Source organism: Corticium candelabrum, chromosome 15, assembly GCF_963422355.1.
Source record: "Corticium candelabrum chromosome 15, ooCorCand1.1, whole genome shotgun sequence".
Taxonomy (NCBI): Eukaryota; Metazoa; Porifera; class Homoscleromorpha; order Homosclerophorida; family Plakinidae; genus Corticium; species Corticium candelabrum.
In genome coordinates this window covers 3,949,936-3,966,414 of record NC_085099.1, presented here as the reverse complement: position 1 = coordinate 3,966,414, position 16,479 = coordinate 3,949,936, and the positions used below count along the sequence as shown (strand labels likewise).

The window sequence follows — 16,479 nt, the reverse complement described above, 5'->3', positions numbered from 1 at the left end:
CGAAGTAGGCTGGGCATAGCTACCAATCAAGATCCGCCCAACTTCTATTAAGTTTACGCGTCCAGCTTGGTATTCCCACAACCTCGAAGCTCTCCGTCGTGGTAGTCGTCGACTCTGTAGAGGACATAGTCATGTTGACGCGTGTATACGTAATCGTTGTGTTTACACTTTTCTTCAAGTTGGGGGCGTTTGGTTCATTCTTCGACGACACTCCTCGCTGCGAACCACTCGACGTGCGACATTTCAATATCTGTTACAACCACGGATACAAACGGACGATGATGCCAAACTTTGTTGGCCACTCGAGTCAAAAGGAAGCCAGTCGCCTATTCGGTCATTTCGTGCAGCTAATCGAAAGGAACTGTTCGTCGTATCTCAGCTTCTTTATGTGCGCTGTACACGCTCCGGTCTGTTTCAAACGTGGAGATTTCGAACTAGTGTTGAAACCTTGTCGCAATGTATGTGAGAGTGCACGTGCCGGCTGTGACTCGGTGATGAGGCAATTCGCTAATGTGCGGTGGGACGATAGCTATGACGGGCGACTGAACTGCAACAACTTTCCAGACGTGGCCGATGCCCTGTGTATACCGACGGATATGAAAAAAACAAGCCCTCAACCAACGGCAGACACGCAAGGTGGAGTTGTTATAATTAAATAAAAGTTATGATAGTTTGTTGAAGAAGAGAATCACTGAACAGGGTTTCATGGCTACCCGTATTTTTCAACCGGTCGATTTATGTGTGTAACGTAAACGTTGTTGTACAGCGGTCGCATGTCGGCTCGTGTCACTAGGGGTCAGATATCTGCGGTCGCGATGGTTGACGTGTAACGGGCGGCTCTCCTGAGAGGCTTCTAGCAGATTGCTATATTTCTGTTGACCAGAATAGACTGCCGGTCTGAGCTGGAGCTGTTCCCAGATAGTTTAGTCTGTTCATTATACGCAAGCTCGAGTATCGGCTGTTTGGTACATGACCAGGTAGAATGATAATATTGACATTGGCACTTCCGCATGGGCAGACCCTTTCTACAGGTTTTAATTCCGCAAACAAACTGAGCACAGAGAGCGTAGCTTGCGGTATAGCAACACCTGTGTTATAGGAACCATAACGGCAATGGATCCCACAACTGTTAGTCCAACCTCACCAGAGGTGCCATCTCCTACCCCAACTGAAGAGCTACGGAAGCCTGTAACAGAACCACCGAAAGTGAAAACGCGGTGTGAGAAATGCCCCAAACGAATCAGAGCCAACTTCAGAAACTACAGAAATGGGAACTTTGTTTTTGGTATTTTATCTTTGATTAGGAAGTATGCATGTAAGTATATCATACGTTTTCTAACAGCTATAAAAGGCCAGATGTTGAAATTCAAACGAAGGAATGGTAAGAAAGTTATTCAACTTCAACTTCAAAAGATCTTCAACCAAAGCTCTGTACCGATGGCTACAACTGTGACTGGAATAACAGAGTTGTGGACGAATGGTGTTAACAAATGTAGCTGCCCCAAGATGGACACTGGCAAAACCTATCTCATTTGTGGCTATGAAGACATCACAAGGGACAGACTATTACTGCCTTCTAATAGCTTAGTAGCAGAGTGGGAAGACAGACTGGATACCGAAATTCCAAAATGGTTGAGGAAACTGGAAAAACAGAGAACGAAACAGGAAGAGCCGATAAGCAATGGAGTCCCAGTACCACCTCCAAAGCAAATAGGGAAAAAACCGAGGAAATACAGAATCAGGTATGTGTTATTTTATAGCCAAGCCAGGCTAGTGTTACAGTTTGTGTTGCCAGAAATATTTAAATACTGCATAAAATACGTGAGATGCAACATGTGTACTCTACAGTCTAGATGAGAAAACTAAACTGTGGTTGATTACAATGCTCATACCATAAATATTTTTGCATTACTAATAGTTTTTTTAGTTTAATTAACAACTAAAGGATGTTGAATGCTAAAGTAAAGGTATGGTAGGCAAGTTATTGTTTTATGTTTGGTAAGAGTTTGTTGTATATCAGATTGCACTCAGGTTTGTGTTAGTAGCTACTAGGTGGAGCATGCTACATGTTGTCCTAACTTGTGTATAAATGTTCACAGTACATACAGTAATTCGTAATAATAGTTTGCTAATAGGAAAGGATATTATTAATTGTCTAACTTCCTGAACCATGTCATGCAGTGTCTTGGAATGGTCCCTTCTGATAGGTATTTTTGTCTATTTTGAGCTGCTAATACATTCTTGTGGCAAAGTGGCTGTGGTTACCTATTATATTTATTTAATGAAACCTGTCAGAAGTTTATGTAGCCTATTTCCTTGAAAACGGCCTCTTTCAAATAGGAGTGCCAGGACGTATGAGTGATTGAAGACATACTGTTCTTTCAAAGAAGTGTGGTATTAGTATTGTTCCACTGACATCAAGTCTTGCTGATACTACCCATACCAAATCCTCGGTTTCCAAGTATCGGCCAGTACCAATACTAATACTGACATTTCAATACTTTGTTGTAGTATTAACTGTTAAATCAGGAAGAGTATTGATTCAAAATAAAAGCTTTGTCTTTACCACAACATTACTACTTTTACTTGTCTACGGCAACCATCTCCCCGATAAGACGATGAAGTTCTCGAGCTTGGGGACAGATGATTAAAGTCGTACTGCTGCCCTTTATGCATTGCTTACACTTCTTTTCTATATCCACACGCAGCCTAGTGTGTTCGATTTGCAGTTGTGGCAGTTGAACTGCTGGAACTGAAGGAAATCGCATTTGATTTAGTTCTGAAACTGTTTGAAGTGGTTCTGACAGTTCTATCCAAGGAGCTGGAACTGACATGCCACTTTTCTGCAAAGTTCCTGAAATATGATGGTGCACTATTTTACAGACAGCAATACTGATAGTTTATGCACTCTATCGCTCTGTTTGAGGAAGATTGGCATTCATCACAAGGTCAACGAAAGGGTGCTGTTGACTGCTGAAGTCGCTCTGGTGGATGGATTGGTAACTCATGAAGCCGTAGTAGGCGTTGAGATTGTTTTGGTTAGCAGTTCTGGTTCACAAAGCAGATTTTTTGTTTAATTTAGTTCTGGTTCTGTCAGTTCCAACAGTTGCAACACACCCTCAGTTTCAGTTCTAGAACAGCAAATCGAATGCTCCCCTATACTTGTCAGGGTAATTTGTCTAGAGGTGTTTTCTAAGATTTGAGTTATTGTAAGTTCTTGAACTTGTCCCACCTCTCAAAACGCTTTCTGAGCAAATTTTACACAATGCCTTACTATTTTCTACTGCTGAGATTGCGAAGCAAGACCAAATGTCACTTCCAGGAGTTGCCATAATAGAACCACATCCGTTAGTTAACCCCTGTGGTGTCAGACCAGTGTGAGGTATCAGCAAGCAAAATTTAGATGATACCGATACAGTGGTCCCTCCCATTTACACCACCCTAAAAGCCCGTCAAAATTGGTTGTAAACGGAGATGTACATTTGACATGCTTACTTGACTTCTGCAAGTTCCTAAGTTGGCGTAGGGTAGACAGCAGCCTCCCTCTCAGACAGATATTCATCGCGATCATCATCACCAAGGTTTACCTCAGTACCGTCTTCCACATCTGCACTTCTGAGACATACTGTACCAAACAGCTTCCAAGAGTAGTTGTAGACGCGCCCTTCCCGGATTTTGTGTTCGCCAATTTTGAACATGCGCAGAGGCCTGGTTGGACGCTAACAGAGGTGCATCTCACACGTTTTAGAGGTCACTGGTCGCATTATGGAGGTGGTCGCTAATAAGAGGTACAGCTGCTATACAAATTTGGCCGGTGCACAGCTGATGTGCACATGGTCGTAAATAGGAGGTGGTTGCAGATGAGAGTGGTTGCACTTGGGAGGGACTACTGTACCAATATTGGTGAAACACTGGGTAGTATAGGACACAGACAGAGAAGTACTAATTTAAAGAGGAGGAGCTGGTAGTTCAGCGTAAGTTAGCATTTGTAAGGTAATGTGCATTTATTGTAAGGCTTTTGTGTCCATCAATGTTTTTGGATTCTTTCTTTGCCATTGTATACTCATAATACACTTTTGTACTCCATTCTACATGACAAGTTCGGATAATGCTAAGAAAGCAGTCATACCTAACTGAACATAAACAGTTAGGTCAGTATGTGGCAAACATATATCTAGTTTAGCTTCATTTGTCTTGCTTTTGACTTTGATTTTTTATCAGTGGTAGTGTGAAAGTGCCCTCACTGTAAATCTTGCAGTTTGGAAACTAATTTAGTTTTTAATTTAATTAAATCTTGAAACATGCCAAGTACAATTCTTGTTTAGAAAACTAAGTAAAAGTGCATGTTTCTATCTTCGAGTAAATCTTACTGACATCTGAAGTTGACTAAACTTGCTTAGTGTACCAATATCCAGGTTAGCATTTTACGGCATCTTCAGATGTTACTTACAACTAAAAACACTGAAATTTTTTGCTTTCAATTAAAATTTATGATTTACTAATGTGATTGTCAATTAGATTTATGATCTCATTGAGTACAGTCTGCAGCAATTTTGCTTGTGCTTCCAGTAACAGCATTTGGCTATGTTTTGCAGGAAAACTGTGAGAACAGGCAAGAGATGAGGCAACCCTCAGATGGAATTTGTGTCAAGTTTAGCTGCTTAATTATTGTTAAAACTGTACAATAAGTCACACAATATCTAGACTGGTTTGCTTTACTATTACTATGTGACACTATATTGCTTACTGTAGCTATGACTGTACCTGACTTGTTGGCCATACAAAGAGACTCAGTTAACAGAGATATTAATGGAGCTGTTGTAGAAGAAATGTGCTCTAACATGAGAATTACTGAAATAACAGTTAGGGTTTTTTACAATGTGAGTGCGCTATATATGTACAGTCACAGAGCTCTTCCGTTACTCAATTGCGCATGCGTTGAGTACGATCTGTCTGAAATTTGTCATTTTCTCGAGCATTTGAAATTTCTGTCTTTACAAATTTTATGTAACACGATGACATGGACCGCACGCATTACGTCCGACACCCCACCGCAGTGCAGTACAGCTCACGTGCACTTGCGTCTAAATTAATTAAGTTAAGGCATCACGTGTGATACAAATGGGTGACGGTCAAAGCTGTCATCTACCGACAGTTTCTGTCCTGTTGAAGGTAACATCTTAATATAAAGTCAGTGTTTCGAGTATCTACTTGTATCGGTATCGTCCAAGACAATTCCTCTTCAAACGTCGAACGGATGGCAACTGGTTGGGGTGGACAACGGCCTGCGGACTTGGAAGAGGCGAATTCGTATTGAGGAGACAGATTACAATGTATTGGCGTCGTCCTGCACGTTGTACGGCCACTTTCAGGTATACAGAGACGTAAACACTTGCGGTAAAAACAATTAGTGTCTGGGGGCGAGAGGTAAATTTGATTAATTTACTTTGTAGTAGACATTTATGTCAATTAATAAGTCAGACCACTGTTTGATAAGTTGTTTGATGTGGCACGTTTGGAGTGATAGTTCCGTTTGAAACCAAACTATAGTAAAAACACACTGATTCTGGTCGCTGCAGTTTAATTAGCTAGTCATGCATGCTACTGCATACTTTCTGTGCATGCTTTCTGTGCATGCATGGCATTGATGTTCTCTGTGTAGTTTAATTAATTAACATATAGAATCGTGTCTTAAAAGTAAGACAACTGATTGCAGATTATGCAGTATAACATTAGGGATTACTTGTAGAATTTGTAATAAGTTAGATTTCACACAAATTTATGGAAGGCACTATATATAGTAGATATGTATTCTAAAATATATATGTATGGTATATATAGTAAGTATGTTGTATAAAGTATTATAGTATATCTATCTGAGTATGTAGTAGATGTCTATTTTAGCCCAATTGCTTACCTAGCTTGTCTTGTGTCCTCAGTAATTTGCTGTTTACTTGTCTAATTAGCTAATCAATAGCTTTTGGCATACTTGGGGTGAATGTTTCATGTAATTTGATGATGTCATTGTGGAAAGGTAGTTACGTTACTTAATATATTTATGTTCCGCACAAGCCAGAAGATTTCAAATAGAAGCTGAGAGCAACTATTTTATTAGTATTATGCAAGCAGTGGTATATGTACGGTGTAGACTACAAATGCCACAGGAGACTTAATTTGATATGAATATACGTATGTTTGTGTCTGAACTTCATAGTAGAGCAACTTCATTCTTAATTAAGAAATTTTTATAGTCTTTCAGGCAGTGTAGTTATGTATTGTTGTCCAATAGTAATTATTAATTCAGTATTTTTAATTCAGTATTTAGCTTTAACAATATGGCTAACAGCTGCTTAGCAGAGGTGTGATCATACGTGTAGTAGACTGTACAGAAACGGACTGCAGTCGGGAGCCCGGACCCAACCTGCGGACTGAGCTTTGCATTTTTACATTGTAGCGTTCATTGAGTTGTAAGCAATTAATGGTCTTGTTGGCTACAATCACTAATTTGTACATTTACTCTAATTCTAATGAATATGTATTGTCTATTTATTTGTGTATTTAATCTGTAGTTACTGTGTTTTAAATAGTGTCTTTGTTTTTGTTTCTGTATTTTTTCTGTTGCCCCGTGAGGGAACTGCACTATTAGTGCGAAGGAAAATATATTCAATATTTATTGTCATGCTCAACCAGATCAGTCTGGCTTGTAAAGTCTATTACAAGTACTAGAAGCAAACCCTGCTTCAGAAGTACTTAGACCATCACGGCTGTCTAGAAAGAAGACATGAGGATCCGAGTAGATCCCAGAAGCACTGTTTTCTGTAAGTGCTGCAGGTTGTGATGACCTGGAATAATGTCCAGCCACCGTGCAATACCTGCATGCACTGTGCCCAAAGCTCCCGAGACCACCGGAACCACCAGTGTTCGACAATGCCACGTGCGGCTTATCTCCACTCGCAAGTCGCTGTACTTCGCCAACTTCTCAGCATGTTTCTCGCCAATGTTGCCATCAGCTGGACAGCTGATATCAATAAGAAGACAAGTGTTTGTCTTCTTATTTCTGAAACAGATGTCTGGACAATTGGCTTTGATCTTCTTGGCAGTGGGGATGGTGGTATCCCACATCATCGTAATGTCATCCGTCTCCACAAGCCTATCAGGATGATGTCGGTACCATCTGCTCTCCACTGGAACCCCAAAATGGCGACAAACATCCCAGTGAATGATGGAGGCCACCTGATTGTGTCGATCAGTGTAGTCCATCGGTGCCAAAGCACTACAGCCTGCCACAATGTGGTCGACTGTTTCCAGGCCTACACTGCACATGCGGCAAGTAGGACTGACATCACGATGTAGAATCTTGCGCTCATAGTACCGAGTCCGAAGAGCTTGGTCTTGAGCAGCAACAACCAGTCCCTTGGTTGCAGCAGGAAGATTTGCAGCCTTTAGCCATCCGTAGGTCTCTTTCATGTCCACAGGCGGTTGCTCAGTGCAAATTATTATGTGTCGCTATGCCCCTCCATAATGGGCAAGTGGGGTCTTTACCCCCATCTTGGCTCCCACCAACCTGGCAGGTGAGCTCAGCGAGGTACATGTTTCTGTGTAGTCCACACGGCGATCAATGACTAGCCATATTATTATTATGTTGTGCTCAACCAGATCAGTCTGGTTTGTAAAGTCTATTACAAGTACCGGAAGCAAACCCTCCTTCAGAAATACTTAGACCATCACGGCTGTCTAGAAAGAAGACATGACTTTACAAAGGATCCGAGTAGATCCCAGAAGCACTGTTTTCTGTAAGCGCTGCAGGTTGTGATGACCTGAAATAATGTCCAGCCACCGTGCAATACCTGCATGCACTGTGCCCAAAGCTCCCAAGACCACCGGAACCATCAGTGTTTGACAATGCCACGTGCGGCTTATCTCCACTCGCAAGTCGCTGTACTTTGCCAACTTCTCAGCATGTTTCTTGCCAATGTTGCCATCAGCTGGACAGCTGATATCAATAAGAAGACAAGTGTTTGTCTTCTTATTTCTGAGACAGATGTCTGGACGATTGGCTTTGATCTTCCTTGCAGTGGGGATGGTGGTATCCCACATTATAGTAATGTCATCCGTCTCCACAAGCCTATCAGGATGATGTCGGTACCATCTGCTCTCCACTGGAACCCCAAAATGACGACAAACATCCCAGTGAATGATGGAGGCCACCTGATTGTGTCGATCAGTGTAGTCCGATGTGTCATTATGCCCCTCCATAATGGGCAAGTGGGGTCTTTACCCCCATCTGAGCGCCCACCAACCCGTCAGGTGAGCCCAGCGGGGTACATGTTTCCGTGTAGTCCATACGGCGATCAATGACTAGCCAATTCGATATAGATTGCAGGCACCACGGTGACCGCGTACTCGATACAGCACGCCCAGCGGATATCAACGACCACCAGGAAAGCACTGGACGCCATCGCCAACGGACCGTTCGCCAGACCACAGAAACTCCCCAACGACTGAAACGAGTCACAGTCTCATGGATAAAGCTAGAGAAACATGAGAAAGAAAGACATACAAGTTTCACAATTTACTGTCGTCACTGGGGTTTGAACCCCCAAACCATGGAGTGGTAGCCATTGTCGCTAACCACTAAGCCACGGCGGTAGTCCGATTATTATTATTATTATTATTATTATTATTATTATTATTATTATTATTATTATGTCTATGTAACTGATGTGTTTCATAGGAAATATTTTCAAAACTTTGCTCTGCTAAAGACTTACCAGACTGGGACTACACAAGAGGACAAACATCATTAGTATCTGAAGAAAAACGATTAGAGGAAGGCATAGCTAAGGACACCATACTCTGCTGTCCACCTGGAGGAACATCAGATGAAGGCAACAACATGCAGATTGATCGGTCAGATTTAATCATTATTATAGATATTGGTTACTTTAGTTAGGCATTAATTGTTTCTTACTTTCAGCTTCTATACATTAGATGGTGATGGACAATCATGGCTGCTGACTGTAGCAGCGGGTGTGAATGGGGACGGTCACATCAGAATGAGGAGATTTTGGCAGCTTGAGGGAGGCGTACACTCCTGCCATGTTTGTAAGTACAATCAGGCATTACTGTGATGATTACTAGCCCAGTGGACACTGCATATTGATTTGTGTTCAAGTTGACATTTGACATATGACTACAGTTACAGCATTATGTGGATTGGACTGGAAAGTAGTTGACTTCAAAACGAGGGCTGATTAGATGTTGCCTAAGACACACTGTGATACCGACTCTGAACTACAAGTTTTGTATTAGATTTTGGTTTGAAAATGTTTGACATACTCATAATGTTTATGTAGTTTGTTTATCAATAAAGATTTAGTCAAAGATTTACTCTCCCAGGAAACAGACACAAAACTGCACTTAGATTGAACCGTTAGCTCATTCTGAAGTTTTGCGGCATATAGTAGTGACACTTAATTGAACTTCTCAATATGCTTGCAAACACAAATACCTAATCGGTAAATGGAGGCAATTGGCATATTATACTATGGTTGATGGGGTGACGTGCATCCAGTGCCATGTCACTGGTATAAGTACATTTATATGGGTATATACATCTGGCTGTCTTTTTTGTAGTAGTTGGGAAAGCAATTTAGAAAAGATGTTGGGAGGAGGTATGTCGCAATGTGCACAGACAAACTCATTTTCAATTTACTGCTCCTCACATTAACCTTCTTGCTAATACTAGTAGCTGATGATAAAGACCATTGTTTATATGCTTTGCAAATGTTACAAGATTTGTTGTTTATATTAATTGAATTAATCTGAAAATGAAATCAGGGTAATTAATGTCTTAATTAAACAATAGAAACTAGGCTTCTACAAGCTATACCTGCATCAACAGTTTGTCAGTTAGGATGTTTAAATTTGTGTAGAGTACGCTCTAAACATGATCATGATGTTGTTTGGTATTTCATATTTGCAGTGTTGATAGTGCACGCAGTGTATTTTAAGTCTAATTACGGTATGAATTATTTAGTGTCACTAATGGTCTTTCAACCATTGGACGGCTTCATTTCTGCAGATGCAGAAAATGCTTCATCGCAGCTGACTTCATTTCGCCATTATTTGGACACAGCCAGTTTGCTGCAACAGCCTCCTGCCATTAGTGCCATGGCCAGCACCAGTCATGTTCAACCAAGTGGCATTGCCATGGCAAGCAGTCTAGTTGAGGCTCCAATGTCGCACAAACTGTCTGGGTTTCCAGCTCAAGCTGCGGCTTCTGGGTTTAAAAGCTCAATGTGTATTGTGCCTGCATGGTTTGCTAGATTGTTTTCTGTAGTGATCGTCAGCTTAGTTCTCTCAACCAAAGAGGGAAAGGGCACTCATCAAATTCTGTCACCGTAATTAGTGTTTGTAATTTTATAAAAGGGGCACATTGTTAATATTTATTTTAATTTATAGAATTCTCGTATGACAACCATGCTGACATCGTAAGAGTTTATTCTGTGATTGTCTTCCTTTGGCTGTTTTTATAATTAATTTTAACTTGTACGTTATTTAGGTATACTGATCTGTGCAGTCAGTCAGCTGATAGGCTACTTGGAACAGCTAAATCGGCTCTTGCATTAGACGGATGGGTCAAAATGGGCCACATTGAGTAAGACAAATTATAACTGTGTAAGTGTCAGAGTTTACCATGTGGTAAATAATTGATTGATTGTTTATTCTTGAGGTAAATTACACATTTATACATGTTATCAGAAATATATATTCAGTGGATCTTCTCCGTGCAACTTCATCAAAGCATGTGCAAGTCTAGTTGATTGGTCATGGCAATCTATATTTTGTATTATACCATGGCCGCATGATGTGTGACCAGTCACAAACACGTATTGAGATGGCATAAATGAGTGTATGCAATAAGTTACTTTTGGTTTATATTGCACTCTCGCTTATATACACGTCACGTGACTATGGTATAAATTAGTTATCGTATGATTGGCTGCTATATGGGTTTTAGCAGCACTTAGAGAGGGGTTTAGCTCTCAGCTTTGTCTCAGGCGATAACCCTACCCCTCATGCTTGTAAAAGCCATGTAGCACAATTATCATACGATAACCGATACGTACTTATTTGACTGAGTCTTGTTGTAGCTGTGTTTTATGTTTGGTATGTTATGGTTGTTCTGGTAATTACCTTGTTGCTGATGTATCCTTTGAGTTGTATCGTTGCGTTGTTGCTTGACAAATCAGTTTAAGGATAAACTTGAGATTTTGTTGCGAAAAAGTTGTGTTGGGACGGTGTACGGCTAGGAATCTTGTTATTTTATAGATCACACATATTGTGTAATTGTAATTTAGGTTTACTTTAGAGGTGTAAGGGTGATGAAGAGCTCAAGTTCTATAGCATTTAATCTCTATCCAGATGAAGGCCTTACAAGTTGTGTCATCTGTGTGATAAATGTTTCTGTTCCCATCCGATATGCAGTCAAATACTTATGGGACACTAAACACCAAACACAATGGAATGGACTGTTTGATTCAGGTTTTCGGTCTATATACCGTCGACATGTAAATTGTAACTTAGAAATTAAGCGCTTTTATCTTGTATGCAGCTGAAACTATAGAAGAGTTTGGTTCAAATGTTAAAGTGAGTTTTGTTCATGTGCTTTGTGAGTGAATGCTGAATGTAGGTTTCTAGGTTTTGCATGTTCGATACAAACCCGTGTGGCCTTTGAACGGTCAAGACTTTTGTTTGTTGGTTGGTAAGAACAAGTTTGACAATTCATTTGTTATTTCTGAAAGATCAGTAAGTTTGCTACTTTACGATAGAGAGAGATTTAGTATTAAGAGTTGCTGCTTGAATGATTGTTAGGTGAGTCACAGCCAATGTCCAGTTGAGCCAGATTTCAAAAGGTATGCATAATGGTGGTACATAAGATGCATTGTCGAGTGTATGGTGTATTGCCAAATCTGATGTACAATGACAATGTTGTAATTGTAGTCACCAGCAGAGAGATTCAATTGAAACTGAAGAGCTGTTTGTCTTTATTGTAATTACCCTATGGCTAGGATGGCAACTATATCTGCCAAAGAGGCTTAAGCTTGTGAAGAAGAGGCTTCGATGTACTTTGATGCATGCATTTGTTTGTACAAAAACTGATGCTAACAATGCCAATAAATTACATGTATGTAGACAGTGTGTCACAACGAGTGATTTTTTATGTTTTGTTTATATGGGTAATGTATTGATTAGGCTCGAGCATCCAGCCTGTCGTCACCCCAGAAAGTCTTTCTTCTTCTAGGAAGAGATGACTAGCAAGGCATTCAAGCCTATGCATTGATTTATGGCAAAATATTTTGTAATGTGTCTCGTTGTAGATGTGCTCTATATTTCGTCATTCTGGTGTTTAACTTGTTGCTGATGCTTTTTTAGAGTCAAACGGCTTGAAAGTGGCTTTGTTATGATACCAATTACTGTCGAAGAATCAGACAGTCAGCAGTGCACAATTGCACTCATCAGCAGAACAATAGAAACGGGTACAGTGATAGTGCATTGCTTGTTGTTTACTTCACACATACATATAAAGGTGTATGAGGTCAAACAGTTTGTTGTATTATTGTTATTATTAATTGAGTAAATTTATGGGGTAACATGATACTGTGACTATAATGTTTACTAAAATCTTGTAGGATCAAGTCAGTTTGAACTCTTATCATGTATGTTACAGTGTTGGTGTGATGTAGACTCGTACCCAGTCCTCCTCCTCGCGGGCGCTCCACGTGTTTTGGCACGTGCTTTTTGTTCCACACTGGGCGAGTGGAACAAAAACCACGTGCCAAAACACGTGGAGTGCGCGCTGGCGAGTGGAACAAAAAGCACGTGCCAAAACACGTGGAGCGCGCGTGAGGAGGAGGACTGGGTACGAGTCTAGGTGTGATGTGCTTGTATTGTCAACTGAGCAGCATTATTACACATTTCTTAACATAATATACATGAAGTAATAATCTACTGTTTGCAATCAAATTGACTTGTATCAAAACTGAGATGAAGTGGCACAGACAAATGTGTTTGTCACGTACATTTTGTCTATTTGTACTTTTTATGACTTTGTTATAGAGCACAGTACATGCATACAGTAAACTGCTGCTTAATGTTCTCTATTATTGGCTGAAACACTCATCATTATGCCTCTGTAGTTGACTCTAGTTAGCCTTGTCCGCAGACTCACGTGAGCTTGGCAGTGTTTGGTTTCCGGCCGTATGACACTTTCAACCTCAACCTCACGGGAGGTTGAAAGTGTGATACGGGAACCGGACACTGCCAAGCTCATGTGGGTCTGGGGGCGAGGCTAACTCTTGTAGCGTTTGGTGTTGTTGTAGTTGTTGTTGTTGTTGTTGTTGTTGCTGCTGCTGCTGTTGGATTTACATGTGTGTGTGTGTGTGTGTGTGTGTGTGTGTGTGTGTGTGTGTGTGTGTGTGTGTGTGTGTGTGTGTGTGTGTGTGTGTGTGTGTGTGTAGCCTAGTTAACTTCTTAGTACATACTGCTCTTTAGATTATGACGAGCAGTTACCTTTGCCATCTGAACCTCATTGTTTGGCTCGCCTCTGCGAACAACTTGAGCAAACATTTGCCATATTGCCTTCTAATTATCAGCTATTATATGAGAAACCAGAAGGAAAAGATGATGACACTTTATCAAGTTCATCAAGTGGAAGTGAACCATCAAGTCTACCCAATGAAATTTGGTGCAATGAGTCCATAGGAGTTGGAGATCTCAAGTATCGTTGCTCAGTGCAAGAGAGCATGGAAGACTACCCAGTGCAGCCAATATCAAACAGAATGCTCTGTGAACCAACAGGTGTCAGCATTTGTGTGAAGCTAAACCTTGTCAATTATGTTTTTTGTGCCTTTGTTTTTTATGTAGATGAACAAAGTTGCATTGACTATCAGACAATCGGCAACCAGGTTGCTGGTGACATAATGTCAGAGGTATGTTTGAGTGTATCATGTTGTGTATTTTGTTGTTTTAATTTGTTACATATGCAGATAGTTACACTTCAAAGCAAGGACAAGAAAGTGAGAAAATCAAGATGGAGGTACTCGTTATTTGAATAGAAGAATGTGCATATTTTTATTAGCCTCGTACTAGACCCCCTCCTCGCGCTGTTGTGCCCATATGGGGGGGGGACACGGCAGCACGAGGAGAGGGTCTGGTGCAAGGCTATATTTTTATAATCTTAGTATAGTTACAGAATTTACAGAAAACAATGGCCCATTTTATACCTTACTTGTGTGTACCTATAACAACACAATTATTTATTAATACGCTAGTATCTACATCTACTTTTCCAACTGACATTTCTATCAGATGGATTACACCCATTTTATACTGATTGCAACACTTGAAACTGGGCAGCATTGTTCATAATATACATGTATTATTGGTTTATTGTGTTTATTAATTGTCAATTAACTATTTGCTTATGTGATGATATGTGCATGTACTATATTACTCATACAGTTAATTAATTGTTTGCTGGCAATTCTATCTTAAGTCTTTGCCCTTCTCTTTGAATTAAGGAAAAGCTTTAGCGATAAAGGAGTCAATGTCTTTAGGAGAGTTGTTCATGGTCAACCCATTTTCTGGTAAGTATTCTACAGACAATTTTAAAGTTCTATGTTATTGAGTGTCACTGATTGCTTATGCTTGTACTGTATATGTTAAGTTACATTGCGGAGAGTGTACTTGAATTTGACATAGAAGTTGTATGGCAAGCAGTTCGAAATCCTTTTACAAGATTGCATTATGATGTTCTAATAAAGGTAAAATATCTTTACTCCACCCAGCTTTTATATTGTCCCTGAATTGTTTCTTTATTCATTGAGCAGTCAGTCACTCCAGTAGAACAGGTCTCAGCAAGTGTTTGCATCTGTAAGTCACTTTTGAAGTGTAGATGGTGTTCTATATATGATCTGTGGACATGATATATATATTGAGCTGCAAACTCCTAAGTAAGGAAGTACATGGGCAGCCAGGCATGTGGGCAACAGACAGACACCAACAATTATAAAAGTGTAATACACTTATACAATTAGGTATAAACTATACTGTTAATGGTCTTATTATGTTTAATTGTTTACAGGTTGACTAAATCTCATGTATAATGACTATCAGAGTGAAAGGGGGTAATTTTTAAGATGGTTTGTTTATTTTTAAGAATCAATTAATTGGTGTGAAACTTTGATAGTGTGATTTAAAACTGTTTGAAGTCAATCTCATTTGAGCGTTGAGCTGCATGTATGGGCACAACCTGTGCTTATTTTTGTAGTTAATTAATAGACAGCATGATGATGGTTGTGATTGCAGATAACGAGTACAGTAGTGTACCTACACAAACAGAGAGATAAACTGAGTGACAGACTGTGCTTATAACACCATTTACAGACAGGGAGTAAGAAAAGTGTCAATGAACAGCTTGTGTCACTCTGATTGTGCATAATTAATTGTCTGCATGCACACCTACAAATGTACTATTCCAAAGTGAGTACAACCATGCAGTCTTATTTCTATCAACTAGCTTTTATTTCTGATGGTCTATCATGCTCATGCAATAACAAGTGATGGCTAAACTGAGCTATCAGAAGCTACATGTAATTCTGACATTGCATATACTATAACTAGGAGGCATTATAAATTGACTGACGAGAATGCTATTGACAGCTGCATTTTTGTATCTAGATCACTGTGTTATGGAGGCAAAGAAGTGCTTTATAAAGCAGAGCCGGGACTTACTAGTATTGAGCTGCGAAAAACGAAATGTATGTACATATTTTATATGTTCATGTAGTGTGACAAATGCAACAGACTGAGTGAATGTCACTCGACTTTTTTTACTTTCAAGATGGACAGGCGCTTTCTTGCTTATCGTTCAGTACAGCACAACAGTTGTCCTGTAGATCCAATGATACCTCGTGCCACAGTAAGCTGTCGTTTGGGAATGCATCATAATTCCTCTAAGCTAATTAATTACTTGACATACCTGTTTGAGCAGATTTACAGTTCAGGATGGGGACTTGAACTGTGTGATATCAATGGAAGAATTGGAACTAAAGTCTACTATCTTACTCAGGTGAAAATTAGATTCTCGGCTTGGTAATTGATGTTAATACTAAGACAGTAATCAACTTGTGGTATTGCAGTTTGATCCTGGTAGTCATTTGCCGTCTGTTATACTGAACTTTGTTACCAAACACCAACCACTCTGCGTTGCATATCTTAGAGACTATCTTACAAAACAGCAGCAATTGCAAGGTCATTCCATCTAGGTGCAGCCATCAATTCTCGACTAATCATTTATTTTACATTTAATTGGTTTACTTTTCACGTGCTGCTATACTTTTTATATTTCAATAAATGATTTCTTTCCTTTATTATTATTTACTGTCTATAAATGAAATAAGAAGAATTAAAATA

General features: G+C 39.9%; 2 protein-coding genes across 2 annotated transcripts; both read left to right on the top strand.

Moving 5' to 3' along the window:
- The first annotated feature begins 45 nt into the window (after window positions 1–45).
- LOC134191332 (secreted frizzled-related protein 3-like) lies at window positions 46–4,862 on the top strand. The gene is made up of 4 exons (XM_062659937.1): window positions 46–636; window positions 1,100–1,285; window positions 1,343–1,742; window positions 4,596–4,862. Exons 1-4 carry the CDS (start codon window positions 132–134, stop codon window positions 4,621–4,623), a joined length of 1,119 nt encoding a protein of 372 aa, XP_062515921.1. The 5' UTR covers window positions 46–131; the 3' UTR covers window positions 4,624–4,862.
- Window positions 4,863–5,121: 259 nt separating this feature from the next.
- Window positions 5,122–16,442, top strand: LOC134190967 (uncharacterized). Its single transcript, XM_062659523.1, has 23 exons — window positions 5,122–5,172; window positions 5,232–5,372; window positions 8,735–8,910; window positions 8,978–9,105; window positions 10,040–10,286; window positions 10,343–10,403; window positions 10,465–10,493; window positions 10,565–10,660; window positions 11,375–11,547; window positions 11,618–11,652; window positions 11,704–11,811; window positions 11,878–11,918; window positions 12,439–12,542; window positions 13,558–13,863; window positions 13,930–13,994; window positions 14,052–14,101; window positions 14,586–14,651; window positions 14,732–14,828; window positions 14,895–14,937; window positions 15,745–15,824; window positions 15,908–15,985; window positions 16,058–16,135; window positions 16,206–16,442. Exons 1-23 carry the CDS (start codon window positions 5,122–5,124, stop codon window positions 16,329–16,331), a joined length of 2,379 nt encoding a protein of 792 aa, XP_062515507.1. The 3' UTR covers window positions 16,332–16,442.
- Window positions 16,443–16,479: the final 37 nt, after the last annotated feature.

Excerpts from the sequence above, each read along its gene's own strand:
- LOC134191332 (XM_062659937.1), top strand. The coding sequence starts at position 132 with ATGTTGACGCGTGTATACGTAATCGTTGTGTTTACACTTTTCTTCAAG. Across the intron at positions 1,286-1,342 it reads AAATGGGAACTTTGTTTTTG|CTATAAAAGGCCAGATGTTG; the intron begins GTATTTTATCTT and ends GTTTTCTAACAG. Across the intron at positions 1,743-4,595 it reads CCGAGGAAATACAGAATCAG|GAAAACTGTGAGAACAGGCA; the intron begins GTATGTGTTATT and ends TATGTTTTGCAG.
- LOC134190967 (XM_062659523.1), top strand. The coding sequence starts at position 5,122 with ATGGGTGACGGTCAAAGCTGTCATCTACCGACAGTTTCTGTCCTGTTG. Across the intron at positions 5,173-5,231 it reads CAGTTTCTGTCCTGTTGAAG|ACAATTCCTCTTCAAACGTC; the intron begins GTAACATCTTAA and ends GTATCGTCCAAG. Across the intron at positions 8,911-8,977 it reads AACAACATGCAGATTGATCG|CTTCTATACATTAGATGGTG; the intron begins GTCAGATTTAAT and ends TCTTACTTTCAG.